Raw genomic sequence first — 15,159 nt, 5'->3', positions numbered from 1 at the left:
TATATAATTTTTTCAATTTATTTTTTATGTTTCAAAATTTATATTTGTAAAACGATATATAAGAACATTATTTTAAAGTATAACAGTCAAAATTTTTTGTATTCTTTTTTGTATTCTTGTTAATTAGTATAGAATAAAAACGATACCTTCAAAATTTAAAATTATAATTTAGAATTATAATCAGATTATTATAATCAGAAAATATAAAAGATAAAATAAAATATAAAAGATTATATTTTATTATAATCTTAATCGATTTTTTAAGTGATCATTGTAATTCTATATTCAATAATTATCTTTTTAATATTATTGATATCTTGATATCAGATAATATTTTTATGCAGTTATCAAGTTCAACAAACAAAATGATAATTTCACTAGTATAAGATATGTTTTATCAATTGATATCTTATATTTATACGTTCAAAATGTATAATTCTTAATGTCATATGACATTTCTATAATCATCTCAAGATTTAATCAAACATAGAAATGTTTAGATACATACCTGTGTATGGATATGTTGGATTCTTTATAGTTTTAAAATTGCAATTGTTATTTTGTACTGCCAATTCATATAAACCATATTGCCCTAAATGCAGCATCAGTTCACAAACAATATTGCTAAAAGATAAGATTTGAAAAATATTAATTAAAATAAGATAAAACAATGCATTAGGAAAATAAACATCTTTATAAAAAGTTTAAATACAAGGTTTTAACTTATAATAATTGGATATAATACGTTGTATAAAAAACAATCTTTTTAAATTTATTTTTTCTTAATATTGATTTATTTTATAATATAAATTTTATTATGTATTTACTGTATATGACAGTATTAATGTGAACTCATTGAAAATTAAATATTTTACGAATTATTTCATCTTTTCATTGAAAAATATATAATGTCAGAATAAAATATTTCATAAGCTATTATGATATTTTTTACAATTGAAATATTTTTAAATGTGGAATGATTAGAAAAATCAAAATACGAAAAAAATTATGACATTGCATCTAAAACAATGCTAATAATGTTAAAATCATTAATCAAAAATTGCATGTTCTAAAAAATTTAGCGCATATTTTGTTTTTAAAACTGAATCTAAAACTTTTATCTTTTAAATGAGAAACAATTTTGAATTTTTATTTGGAATAATATGTCAAAGTTAAAACGGCACATAGATAGATATGTATATGTGTATATTTTAAATATTGTGAAAAATATATAGGTATATTTTTTATTAATAAAATGTCTTATAATAATTTTTCTTCTTTGAAATTTACAAAAATTTCTGACATTTTTTAAACTTCTTTACATTTTATAAGTTCTTTTTAAAATTTTTCTAATTCATATAAAAATTTTAAAATTTTCTAAAAAATTATAAAATTATTGTATAAAATTGTACGATTTTTGTAAAATTATATAAGAATTATATAAGAATTTTAAGAAAAATTCCCATCAGAGATACATATGTATGTGTACGTCTTTTATTAATAAAATTTATTCGGAAAAAAACGCAATATATATAAAATAAATATTAATTTAAATAACTGACTTAAATAATTAAAACAAATAACTAAATAAATAATTAATTTACATAATAAGTTTACCTTGTAATTTTGGAAGATACATATTCCTCACTTCCATTATTGTTTAATATTCTCCATTTTAATGTTTCAATCGTACTGAATTTTAGACTGATATTGTTTGAAATCTGCGCTATTCGTTTATACGGACACTAAAAAAAATATAACGAAAAGTATATAAGTTTATAGGCGCATAATAATTGATATATTTTTTATATATAAGTTATTACGCTTATAAAATAAACTATCTAAAAAGATAGAATTTGTGTTGCACACGAAATCTATTTAAAAATTATTTATCAATCAGTCTACTCTGCTTTTTCTTTGGCAATTTTATTTTAAATTAGTATTCTATCATATTGCAATATTGCTAAATTTAATGAAATTCTATAAAATTTTTCAATATATCACGAATCGTAATGTATTAATAAGAACTGCTTAAATTTTTCTTTTTATCTTTTACTGCACGATTTTATTACTGTTATAAATTACTATTAAAAATTTAATATCAATCACGAAATAATATGATTATCTATTATCAGATAAATTGATAAAATATTTAAAAAATTATACATATAAAATATTATAATTATACTTACTAATAAACAATCCATAGAAAGCGAATACAGCCACTTATTAAAATTTTCATTGTCATCAGATATCACATTTACGCAGGCTTCGTCAAACTTTACACGATCGTAAGAGCAATTAAATTTGTCCATTATTAGTATCTTTACTAAAATAAGACTGTATTTAAATTGCAATAAGATGCGTATTTTTTTAATTGATAGAAACGTTTAGACGATTGATATATTTAATATCAAAATCCTCCGTGACATCTGTTTCCTTTACAATATGAATGATCTCAAATAAATGTTACATCGTTGAAAATCTTACGAGATCGGTATTATTTTTCCTTATATTTATGCAATAATTGATGAGGCTCAAGGCTTTCCTTATATTTATCAATAATTTATGAGGCTTTACACGATAATAGTAGCAAGTAGCGAGTAGCTGACTGAGGTATAACAGAATGACTTTTCTTAATAATATCGCAGAATATCAGAATTGCGATTACATCAAGTGCTAAACACGAACGACTGAAGAGTGAAAGTGAAGACCTACATTAATCACTAACACTGTTGCATATGAGCGTATCCTTTTAGCAAAAGTAAGAAAATATATTGAGGACAAATCAATTATAAAATAATTAAAGAATATAGTTCCCTTAATTCGTCCATTTATTTTAGGGAAAGCTTGTACAATATATTGCATGTTTCTTACTAAATTTTTTAATATTAAAAGATATATTAAAATTATGTTAGTTTAGATATTTATGCAAATTGTTATGGAGGATTAAATCAATTCCTTTTTTCGCATATGTGCGTGTACAATCATTTTTGAAGAATTTAATTTTTTTAAATGTAATGTAATTATTAATATATAAATTTGATATATATCTTGCATATCAGGTCATCTTGACGATGCTACCTATTGTGTGTGTTTCGTGTATGTAATATATAAATAAGCCAAAATGATTGAAATACAACGTAATTATTAGAAATTTATAATATTATTTCGATAATTTATTAGCCAATCATTATAAATTATTTTCTCTTTCATCTATTTCGTTATAGTAATTACAATTCACTTACTTTTATCCATTTAATTTATAGTTAGAAACAAAGATTCAACTTTTCTTCTTGTAAATACTTTTTGTAAATACAGTGTCATAATCAGTCTGTTGTTGCCGTCACATTGCCATAAAAATACTAGTGACGCACCAACAATTTATTAGTTATCGTCATGTTGCCAGTAACATACCATACTAATATTTCTGACAGCTTGCTTTTAAAATTCCATCAACTAAATATTTGTAATCATAATCATTCATGCTGCTTAGTAGTATGATAAGATACTTGATATGATGACGACAACTAGATAATAACTATTTAATTCAGCGAATTAGTTTGCTCGATGTGATTAATCACGCTTAGTTATTTGGGTTATCTTAAATGATTGTATAATATTATTGTATAATATTTAACTGATATTATTAACAAAACTAACACAAATATTAATTGACATATAAGTTTGTAGTTTAATATACTTTATTAACGTAATAACATTAATGATCTAAAGTATAAAGTAATACAATTTTATAGATACTTATGTGTTTTTCTGTACGTCTGAAAGATGTAACATAGCTATATTTCTTCGTACGTATCGATATCTGTCGGAATGATCAATTGTGTTCTTTTAAATCTGTTTGCCAGTTTGTGTATACATATTTGTTTAAGGTGAAACAAGTTTAAAATAATATTGACGAAAAGCACATATGTATTCATTTCAAAGTTTTTAAGTTTTTTAAATTCTATTTTGATAAATGAAAACTTAATTACCAAACAATCTCTTCTATCAAAAGTTTTGAATAATGCTAATTAACATATTAACAGTCATTCTAACGATTATTTAAATATCTATCAAAGTACATAAAATTAAAAAATATATAAATATTAACTTTTGTAATCATAATTTACTGAAATATATATATATATATATATATATATAATTTATTTTGTGACATTACTTTATAAAATACATAATTATAAATTATTTTTTCTTTCGAGAGAAAATAATTATGTATTATTATATTTACTAAGAAAAGAATACATTTGTTCCTTTCTCTCTTCCAAATTTACGAACACATTATCTCTCCTCACACAGCACACATACACACGTACGTATGTGCGCGTAATATACGTATACATATACACGATAGTCCATTAGGGCACCTTGCATATATTTATTATTTTAAATAGAAAAAAATTGAAAAGTTTTATAATATCAAAACACTGTAATGTAATAGCAATACTTTCCATGCAGAGACAGGAGATGACTATTGATACCTTATTAATTTTTTATCTTATTTTTATTTTAATATTTTTATAAGTAGAATGTTTGTATTAACCGTGCACAGCAAAAGTATTACCTTTATATGTACCTATTCATAACTACAAAATGTTATAGCTTCAATTTTTTTCTATTCAAAATAGTAAATCATTTCATGTGCGTGTGTATGTTGTCTGTGTAACACTTAATGCAAGTTTGGATGCACACAAAAATACAATGATCGAGTACAAAGCCTTGTTTGAATTTCTTTAGGCAATGAGATAACAAATTATCGATGCGAAATAGCCAGAGTTCGAATACAAGCTCTAGCTATGAGTACTTAAAAAATTATTTATTGACTAAGAAGTGTTCTTATTTCTTTGTGCATGTGACATAGGAAATCAACGTAGCTAGGACTTCCATCATTTCCTCTATCTTCAACTAAGAAATGGCGTAGAACCATTTCCAATTTTTCACGTTGTCTCACTATCGTTAACTATAACAAAGAAATAGAATTATTTCATGATCCAGTATAATCTATTTATGCATTATATGTAGTATAGTAAGTTATTTACTTTTACACAATGATGTCTCTCGGCGCGTATTCGATTGATAATGTTTGTGATTCTATTATTTAAAGGAGTGTCCAAGATCGGCAACGCACGATCTGTATCGACTTGAACCACCGAAGGTACGCCGAAGACACTCTGTACCCATTGAGAAGAAAGTGCCGTGCCCAACCATAAGAACATATGGATCGTATTTTCTGCAAAATAAAACGTAAAATATATAAAATAATATTAATATTGTTCGTCATATTTCAAAAATAAGCTGTAGCAATTACAAGTTTTTGAAATATTAGAGTAGTACAGTATGATAGTATTTTAAAAATCGAAATTGTGTGTTGAGTATAAAAAGATACTGTAGAAAATAATTATATTCTTTTTATTTAAAAATAGAGATTTTGTTAAATTATTTATAATCTTATATTGTTTAATATTTTTGATTACGTATATATGTTCATCAATGTTTTATATAATTTTACCGAGTAAATAAGCGCCATCATCTGTAAATTTATCGATAGAACAACGTAACATTGGAGGCAGTTCCGTATCCTGAGGATCAACGTTATGTAAAGGAAGTAATCTGGGATAAGTATATGCAACTGATAGAGGAATAGGCATTGTTGCAACTGCTTGCATTACATAAGATTTATCATCAATGGCCATATCAGCTCCTAAAATGAAAATAAATAAATAAATACAATGATAAATAAATATATTAGCTGAATATATGTCTATATAGAATATATTTTTACCTCCTGATAATGCATCGCTTTTTAATAAACAGTTTACATAAAGTGGAAGTAATTTCATACATTCTGGCAAGATTAATTGCCCAGCACTAGATGGTGTTGCGCAATGTTTTCGATATACAGCCAATATGTTTGCGCATCGTGCAATCAAGTTATCTTTCACCGTTTTTGGAGTAGATTCCAATAATTTAAAAACACCTATATAAAAAGTATCACATGTTATTGTTAATATATACAATCATGTTATTATTTAAATAAATATTATTTTTATAATCATATGACACTTTTAATTTTCTTACTTTGCTTAGAAAAGTAATTTATTATGGCATCCAAATCGCATGCGCGATACAAATCGACCATTTGAGATGAGGTTTTCAAGCTCAAGTTTATGATTCGCAATCTTCTTATACCACTGCAAGAAGTATACAGCAAAGCCACTTGAATATACACACCTTCTTCTTCCGTTAATTTGTCATCATGTTTAATTTCTATTCCAATAGCCTTAAAAATAAAAATTTTAAAAAGATTAGATAATTAAGTAAAATAAAATTAAAGCAGATAAATAACTGTGTTTGTTCTAGACTGTTGTAACACACAACGTAATTCTATAAAATTATAGTAATTAACTAATTATGAGATAACTAATATACCTTATCGCAGTCTATACTGCCTAATTCCATATCTGTTGTATTAGACATAAAGTAATGTCCGTAGAAATCGGTTGCTCTAACACCTGTTGATGTACGTACTCGCATAACAGCATCAAAAGCAATTGGTCTACTAATGTTATTAATAATATCTGAAATTAATCTTTCACCATCGATATCAGCCTGGAATAGAAATTCCTAGACTATATTTCTGAATATTTTGTTTCATAAAGCAAAGCATATTAAAAACATATTTTACATAGAATCTTTTAATAAATTTGATAAATATTTATATACATTTTGAACAGCTCACCTGGAAATAAGTGTATTTATAAATTTCTCCTCCAGTAAGACGACAAATTTGACCAATTGTTGCTATATCTACATATGAATTATTAAAGATAAATAAATCTACACTACAACCTGCACCGACACATTCCTGGCCCAAATTATTATAGATATTGTTCTGCGGAGCTGTGAAAAATAAAATGGTTTACAAAAGTTACAAATCATTCTCTAAATGCTGTAAAATACATACCTAATACCGTTTTTTCTTTGTCTGTTCCAAGTACTTTACGATCGTCACGGTTTTTCAGTTTCCCAGGTGCTTCGGCAATTGGTAAAGATGAATGGAATATTAATAATTTACCTGCACGTTCTGATGCCTGAAATCATAATTATGTTTTATGATAATAATCAATATAAACAAAATTATGTATAATTTCACTGAACCTCACTGAATGGATTTATACTTGATCACTGACGAGAAAAAAATTTATCTACACACTTTTTGTTTTCTTTACAAATTATACATATAACTGCACTGTTAATTTAAATACCTTTAATGCTTCTAATCCAGCTTGTATGGCAGGAGCAAGAATCGTTTCTGTCTCTCGAGTGTCTGCAAACATTTGAGGAATCTGTGTCATAAGGCTGTCGATAACTGTCTCACTCTCTTCGATGTCGCATAAAAATCCATCTAACAGTGGCATAAATACATCTTGAATATCTCCAACAACCATCATTTGTGGTTGAGCAAGACAAGAATTGATGTTATAAAAATGCACAGTATTATTATATGTTATAAAGCCAACTTTCATGTTGCTTTTGGTTTGTCCATCATCAATAGGTAAATTTTTTATTATAGATTTCATCTTTGTACATAATAAGTTTACTAATCCCGATTTAACTGTATTGTACGATACATCAATTATGAACACAATGGCTGGTGATTTTGGAAATATGTTGTCCTGCAAAAAGAATAAACGTATGGAAATTAATAAATTAAATACACATAAATTAATAAATTATATACATATAAATTTATAATTTTAACAATAGATAAATTTAGATAAATAATTTCAATTTTTATTTTGCTTTCTAACTTTCTAAAATATTGAATTTAATTATTTACTAATATATTGTAAAATTTAAAAATAATTTTATTGAATGATTAAATATATTGAATTAATTTACCCTGCAATAATCTTTTGTGGCTATATATTCAAATGTACCCAACGTTAATTCAGGTCTCTCATAACGATCCAAGCGTTGACCTGTGTGGTCTAAGTGTTGGAAATATTCATTTGGAACTAAACATAGATATAAATATTTAATGTAAAAACAAATTGTGAATGCACAATAATTCTTAATTAATTGTTACCTTCTGTAGTTGCTTTACAAAACATGCATTGAAATCTTCGGCCAGCATCAATAAATTGCATAAATGGACACATGTAAGCTTTACAACGTACACAACGTACTGGTCCAATTTCACCCATATCTACAATTGGTGGTTCAAATTCTCCTTTCACAATCCGAGCCATTGGACTTATCACAAGTCCAAAAGGAATATTAGTCTGTGTAAGATACAAATGTATCAAAAAAATGTGAAACAAAATAATAAACTGATTCTTAGTTCATTCTATTCCAATATACCTGCTTTATAAGATCAGCAGTAGTGGGTACATTATACATAGTGGATCTGATGTATCTGGGAGAAGCATTTCCTTGATCTTGAGTTACAAAATTTGTCGTCACCAAAGGTGGTGCCAGACCTTTCTGATTTGTTATAAATACTCCACGTCTTATACTTTGATCATCTTGTATTACTTGAATCTGGATTGAAGACAGTTTGATTTGAGATAATAAATAATATCGGCATATATATAAAATAAGTTGAAAAAATTAAATCCATACTGGACTTGGCATTTGTTCTGGATCAAGTCGTCTAGTATGTTGAGGTTGCAATCCTGGTTGATATCCTGTAGCATTTGGTGTACTTTGATATAGATTTCTTTGATTATTATACATATCCTATAAAAGAAAAACAATTGTCATTCTTTTCTATATAAAAGGTCTTAATTAACTCTTAAAATAGCAAATTTTTTAAATATATACCATTTGGTTAGGATATCCTGGTTGCTGATACGTTGGTTGAAAGCCTGAAGTGATACCAGGTGATGCACGATTCATTCCTAAAGGACTGGATAAATTTTGTCCTGGTAATGGAGGCATGGTAGTAGAGCCATATTGTCTTTGTCCAGGCTGTATTAAACCTGATCCTACAGCATTCGCTGTAGTTTGACCCGGCATTGGAGGCATAGTTGGTAAATATTGCTTTTGTCGAACTTGAGAATAATTGGATCCTGGAGGACTTGCTATAGAATGTCCCATTGTTGAAAGAGAAGGAGCAAATTGTGATGAATCAGACACTGGATCTGTTGGGGGTGCTACAACTTGTGGTGGTAATGGTGGTGCAGAATTATATGGTGCTATTCCAGACTGATGTAGGCTAGCATTTGGAAGATTAGTTCCATGAGCTTGATAACCCATAGAAGCTTGCCCATGTCCAAGAGGAGGTCCTGTAGGTAAGCGTGAAGGTATTTGAGAACCAGGAATACCTGTTACTGGAGGACTCATTATTTGAGAGCGATCTCCTCCAGGTGGTGTCGACAGTAACGGAGAATGCATTTGTGAATTTGATAAATTCTGTTCTCCCACAATCGGCTGCTTTAAAAAGTTTTGTTGATTGTTTATTGGAGGCACAGACGCAGCGTATGGATGCTGCCTTCCTATTTCTGGAATATGCTGCATCTGTCATAACAAAATTTATTACAAATATAAATTCTAAGTATATTGAAAATATATTACTTATGATATGCTATGATATAAATATCTCATTTATATAAGAATAGTACAAAGAAAGTTAGAAAAAAAATACTAATACAACATACAATATTACAAGTTTTATTATTATCTATAATTGTTAATGTACATATATAAAATATACATAACAGATAAGAAATGCTGACAAGACAGTTGAAATAAATAAAATAAAATAAAAATTTAACGTGTTCAAAAAGTGAAAGGTAACCTACATGAACAAAAATGTCATATTTGTTTTTAATATAGGTTTTAATATAGGTATAAAATGTGAACATGTTCTATGCATACGCGTAATGTAAATTCTCATTTAAATAGAACGTAAAGTACAAAATTAAATAATAGCAACTAGAAATAAATGCATATGCGACGTTTTAAACCCCAAAATTATTACATGTGGAAACACCAATATCCTTTGCAACAATTAATCTTAAATATACGCGATATACGTACGTTATTTCGTAAAATATGTTTTAAACTGAATCATAACAATTCTAATATTGCGGAAAATGTTTACACACGAAATGTACAAGAAATGTACGCGAATGTAACTTGATGTAACTGTCCACTGGATGTGACTGCTGCCGATGCCACGTAAGGCGGCATTGCGCATGCGTCTAATACACGCTGACAAGACACGTCATGCTACAATTTGGACCATTAAAATTTGATATAAAAAAATAAACACACGATATATTTAACGTGTGAATAATAATATAATTTTTTTCAGATTTATAAATTATCTATATACATCAAACGTATTCATTAAATTATAATAATTATTAATAAAAGCAAATTTAGACTGTTTCTGATGTCTAATGTAGAAATAATACGCGGGCGACATTTAAATCTCTATAATAAAAGATTTTTCTGTATTCGTTCAAATTTCTCTTTCGATTTGAATTAATTTTACTTAATTTTAACCGACTATACGATACATGGTATTTCTCGATGCATATATCTGCATATATTTTATCTAATATTTGATAAATCTAATATTTCTAGTAAATTATTAGAAATTTTCTCACTCAATGTAAAAAAATAAAAATACCTTGGAACTGATATTTAAAACTTATCTTTAATATAAATCCGATAGATTTTAAAAAGACATTAATTTCTGTCACAATTATAATTTCAAATCTTAATATATTTTTAATTACTTATATCTTTGTTACATGTTATCTGAATATAATAATTTAAAATTAAATCTTCTTTAACAATAAAGAAATAAAGATTGAAAAAAATCGCTCGATCTATATAATTTATATAGTGACATTAAATCACATATGAGAAAATGTTTCCATAAATATTGTAATATATAAAGAATACAAATAAACGCGATATTTCATCATTTATTATGTAAAAATTATTTTATCAAGAATATTAATGAAATTTAAAAGAAACTTAAATTATTTTAATTATTTTAAATTATTATTTAAACTAAATATGCATAATATATAATAGCATAAATAATTATTATAATAGAATTTATTTATCATATATATACATATATATATATATATATATATATATATATATATATATATAACACACACATACACACACACATATATTTATATGTACATATATATATATATATATATAATAAATTCTATCATACTTATTCAATAGAATTATTTAGTACTCACACACATACATACACATTATTACCACATCCACGCATGCACATGTGCACACATTTGTGTCTATATTCCTTTATATAATTACATTCACAAATTACATTCACAATTCTTTATTATAATACACTTGCACGATATCCACAATCAGTACAATTGAAGGCATAATCGGTTTCTTATCGAAAAATAAGCTGTCAGAGAAATTCGTATTGTAATATATAAAAATAAATTTTTGCTTATATGTACACAAACACACACACACACACACACACACACACAACACACACACACACACACACACACACACACACACACATCTCGGAAGATAAACGTATCATGATTACACTCAAAGTGTATATGGATATTCCTTGATATAGTTTTTAATTAATAATGGTAAACAGTCAATAGGCAACTTGTTTCGATTCACGGCGAGTCTAGCTAAATGCGACAGTGATCTAACTTCTTTGACAAGAGGACTAGTCAAATAGATCTGGCTATACAGTTGTCCACTATAGTCGACCCACACTTCCCTACGATGTTCATCCATCCTTTTTGAATACGCGACATAGTACTCCAACATTTTAATAGGACAATCAAAAAATGGCATCGCCAATGCTAACTTAGGGTCAGTAGTTTCAAGCCGAAAATGTTCGAGAAAATAGTGTACTCTAATAGAAGCAGGACCTTTAGTTGTTTTTACAGATACCGCAAAAGTGAATCTGTAATCCGAACTGTCTCTCATTAGCCATCGACCTATCGATGCGTCTTTTAAAAGGTTTTCACTTTGCTGTCGACTGATACCCTCATGATACCAACCACAAATCTGCAGTAATCTTTTTACTTCGCGTAATCTATTTACATGTACGTCCGGGCTCCAGGCAGTCAGTGGCCAGGATACCGGAGTTGTCAATGTTTCATCCACTTGCTCGGTATTATTACAACTTTTGTTGTTTTCTGCGACAATCTGATTCACCATTGCGCAGTCCAACTCGTTCGGTTGCACGAGACCACCTCCGTGAAAGTTATTTCTACCACGACCTGGCAATTTCATCGCTACAACTTGGTTCGGCGGCGTTGTCGTTGTCGCTGTAATGTTTACCGTACACTGACCCAGATTGGCAGGTAGCTGCACAGTAGCATTTACTCGAAATTGTACGCTACTACCGATAGGCTCCAGTAGCAATGAGTCACGATTATCCGCGAGAGATGCATCAAATATTCGTCTATGATGGTATTGACAATGGTTCTGCTGAAATGTACTTTTGCAATCGCAGCAATTATTTATTTTGATCGTGTTCGGTATCTTTCGTGGTCTTGATTCAGCACTTGTTATTACATTATTTTCGTTATCTCTTATCGTCCCAGATGATATGACCCTTATGTTCGCAGGCAATTCTGAATAACTGTTGGGAGGCGTAACAAATGTCCGATTATTAACAGCTGCGAAGTTTTTTGTACATTTAGATGTTACCAATCGTTGATTTTCCTCGGTCAGTTTCTTCTGCACAAGACAACCGCCGCCAGTAAGCTTTGGTTCAATTTTGATTTGCGAAGCTTGTACTAGAATTTCGGGTTCTGTATGTTGTATTAGACAACCACCTGACTGTATATCAGGTGTAGCAATCGTGACGCTGCCGCCAGTGAGCTCGCACGTAGATGCGATATATTGCTCCGAAGATGCCATCTCATAATTAAGATTTTCTGTCACTGTAATAAAGGGATCTTGATCATTTAATTGATATATTGGAGATGTTAACAGCGGATGGTGATTATGTTTTATTGACGTCTGTATGTCATAGAAGAGTTCCAGTGTATCAGAATCAGTAATTTCGACATTGGAGCCGCAGTTGACTGCACGCGATTGAAAGATGGTGGGTTCCTGAATCTTTGTAGATGGATTTATAAAACAACTGCTGTCGCTGGTGCAGCCATGGGACACTGGGAGACTACTAACATAATAGGTTGCCGCCTTTGAACAGATAGTATTAGCAGTCATCTTCTCTTTCTTTTTTTCTTCTTCTTCCTCTTCCTCTTCTTCCTCCTCTTCCTCTTCCTCTTCTTCTTCTTCTTCATCTTCTTCCTCTTCTTCACCTTCTTCTTCTTTTCTCACCTCTTCTTTCTTCTTTTCTTCTTTTTCTTTCTTTTCTTCTTCATTCTTTTCCTTTTCCTTCTCCTTTTTCTTCTTTTCTTCCTTCTCCTCTTCCTTCATTTCCTTTTGATTAGTTTCATCATTCCATTTTAAACAGCATCCCAATACAGGAAAATGATGATGGCATTTTGGACACACCATTCTCAACATCATGTTCGTACGCTTGCAATCGAATCACTGCAATCAACATAGCAGTCTGAAATAAATAGTGAATATTAATTAATATTATAAGTTAAATAGCGTAATAATAATATAAATAGCAAAATTATTATAATATAAATAGCATTATTATTTGTACATATTTATATGATTATAATTTACAAAAAATATAATATTGTATACGTATTTTGGCAAAAATATTTCACAACAACCTTTTATGAAAAGACATCTTTTATTATAAAACATAAGCGTTTAAAAAATTGTTAAAAAATTGTTAAAAAATTGTTAAAATTTTTATACTGTAGTATATAAAATCCACTTTTATTTTCGATTGCTGCCAATCATCGTTTTTTTATAAAAAAAAGAAGAATAAGATTTACCAAGATAAATTTTTAAAGATATATTTTAACTATTTAATATTCTCAAAAAGAAAAAAAATTTATTTTATTCGATTTTGATTGTATAGAATCGTTTCCTCTTTAGAGAAAAATCATCAATATAATGGCTCAATCTATACATAATATTCTCATGAATTGACGTAGTTAATGTCAATAAAAATGTATATTTTTAATCGTTAAGTTTAATATATAGAATTATACACCAATGAAAAACTTCTGCTCTCTATGTCGAAATAGGAGTTCTTAGAAAAACATTTTTGGCAAGGATCAGTGCGGCAGACGATAACGACGGCACCGCATAGCGGTGACGTTTACTTCGTGGAATATAGTCTGAAAATTTGACGCGCTCCTACATTTACCATTGAGCCACTTCTATGTCACTCTATTTTCACCAATTGGTGAACGTTTCTTCGAAGAAGCGCTTATGTTCGTCAGATATATTACGCAATCCGACTTGATAACAAAATTAGATCGCATATATATTCTAATCTCATGGATAATCAATGACATTATATATTTCGAAAACTAATAATATTAAGCATAAAATCAATTGCAAATAGAATTATCTGTGAAACTTAAAATATTTCAAATAGTAGCGAGAAAAACTTTCATTTTATTGTAAAATAAGTTATTTTTGTTCACATGAATATTATTTTTCTTAATTAAAAAAACTTTTCTTAAATAAAAAAATTTTCTATGGAGAAATAATTTTCAAATTTGTTAAGTAATCTAGAAATATCCTTTTTTAATAAAAATAATGTAAATTTTATACATGAATATAAATTTTTTACTACATATATTTAAACTATATATTATATTATATTCAAACTATATTAGAAAAAATCAATATAATTCATGTAAAAAAAAATAAAAATAACTTATTTTAGAATAAAAAGAAAAAAATTATTCTCGCTTATTATTTAGCATACTTTTAATTTTAAGAATAATAGAAAGATACACTTGTACATACAATGATAAATAATTCATTATCTTATTCATATATCTTTTCTGGCACAATAGTATAGGTATAATGATAAAAAAAATATATAATCTATGTGTTACACACAGATTATATATTTTTATCATTAGAATGATTTAACTACATCTATTGTGATTTTTCTAACAATGTAAAAATAATAAAATTATTAGAGAAAAAATACTTTTTATAATACAGAAATATGTGCATGTATATATATATATATAT

At 27.6% G+C, this 15,159-nt stretch overlaps 3 protein-coding genes across 3 annotated transcripts in view; all 3 read right to left on the bottom strand.

Annotated features, from left to right (window-relative positions):
• LOC105617659 (heparan-alpha-glucosaminide N-acetyltransferase-like) overlaps window positions 1-2,315 on the bottom strand; it is a 4,396-nt gene extending 2,081 nt beyond the window's left edge. The window contains exons 1-3 of the mRNA XM_012199216.1: window positions 2,193-2,315; window positions 1,618-1,745; window positions 509-624 (exon numbers count right to left, since the gene is read on the bottom strand). Of these exons, the coding sequence (XP_012054606.1) occupies window positions 509-624; window positions 1,618-1,745; window positions 2,193-2,315 (367 nt within the window). The remainder of the gene's footprint in view (window positions 1-508; window positions 625-1,617; window positions 1,746-2,192) is intronic.
• Window positions 2,316-4,837: 2,522 nt separating this feature from the next.
• Window positions 4,838-9,543, bottom strand: LOC105617408 (protein transport protein Sec24C). The gene is made up of 14 exons (XM_012198962.1): window positions 8,848-9,543; window positions 8,647-8,763; window positions 8,386-8,565; window positions 8,111-8,306; window positions 7,924-8,039; window positions 7,287-7,697; window positions 6,986-7,112; window positions 6,761-6,921; window positions 6,451-6,630; window positions 6,100-6,301; window positions 5,804-5,998; window positions 5,531-5,722; window positions 5,061-5,251; window positions 4,838-4,981 (listed from the first exon to the last, which is right to left on the bottom strand). Exons 1-14 carry the CDS (start codon window positions 9,541-9,543, stop codon window positions 4,838-4,840), a joined length of 3,108 nt encoding a protein of 1,035 aa, XP_012054352.1.
• Window positions 9,544-11,595: 2,052 nt separating this feature from the next.
• Window positions 11,596-15,159, bottom strand: part of LOC105617658 — a 4,514-nt gene continuing 950 nt past the window's right edge. The window contains exons 2-3 of the mRNA XM_012199215.1: window positions 13,360-13,594; window positions 11,596-13,218 (exon numbers count right to left, since the gene is read on the bottom strand). Coding sequence (XP_012054605.1) covers window positions 11,596-13,218; window positions 13,360-13,551 — 1,815 coding nt within the window. The 5' untranslated portion in view covers window positions 13,552-13,594. The remainder of the gene's footprint in view (window positions 13,219-13,359; window positions 13,595-15,159) is intronic.

The sequence above is a fragment of the Atta cephalotes genome, assembly GCF_000143395.1.
Source record: "Atta cephalotes unplaced genomic scaffold scaffold00013, whole genome shotgun sequence".
NCBI classification, from domain to species: domain Eukaryota; kingdom Metazoa; phylum Arthropoda; class Insecta; order Hymenoptera; family Formicidae; genus Atta; species Atta cephalotes.
Note: the sequence above shows the minus strand (reverse complement) of the source record. Positions and strands in the feature narration are given on the sequence as shown.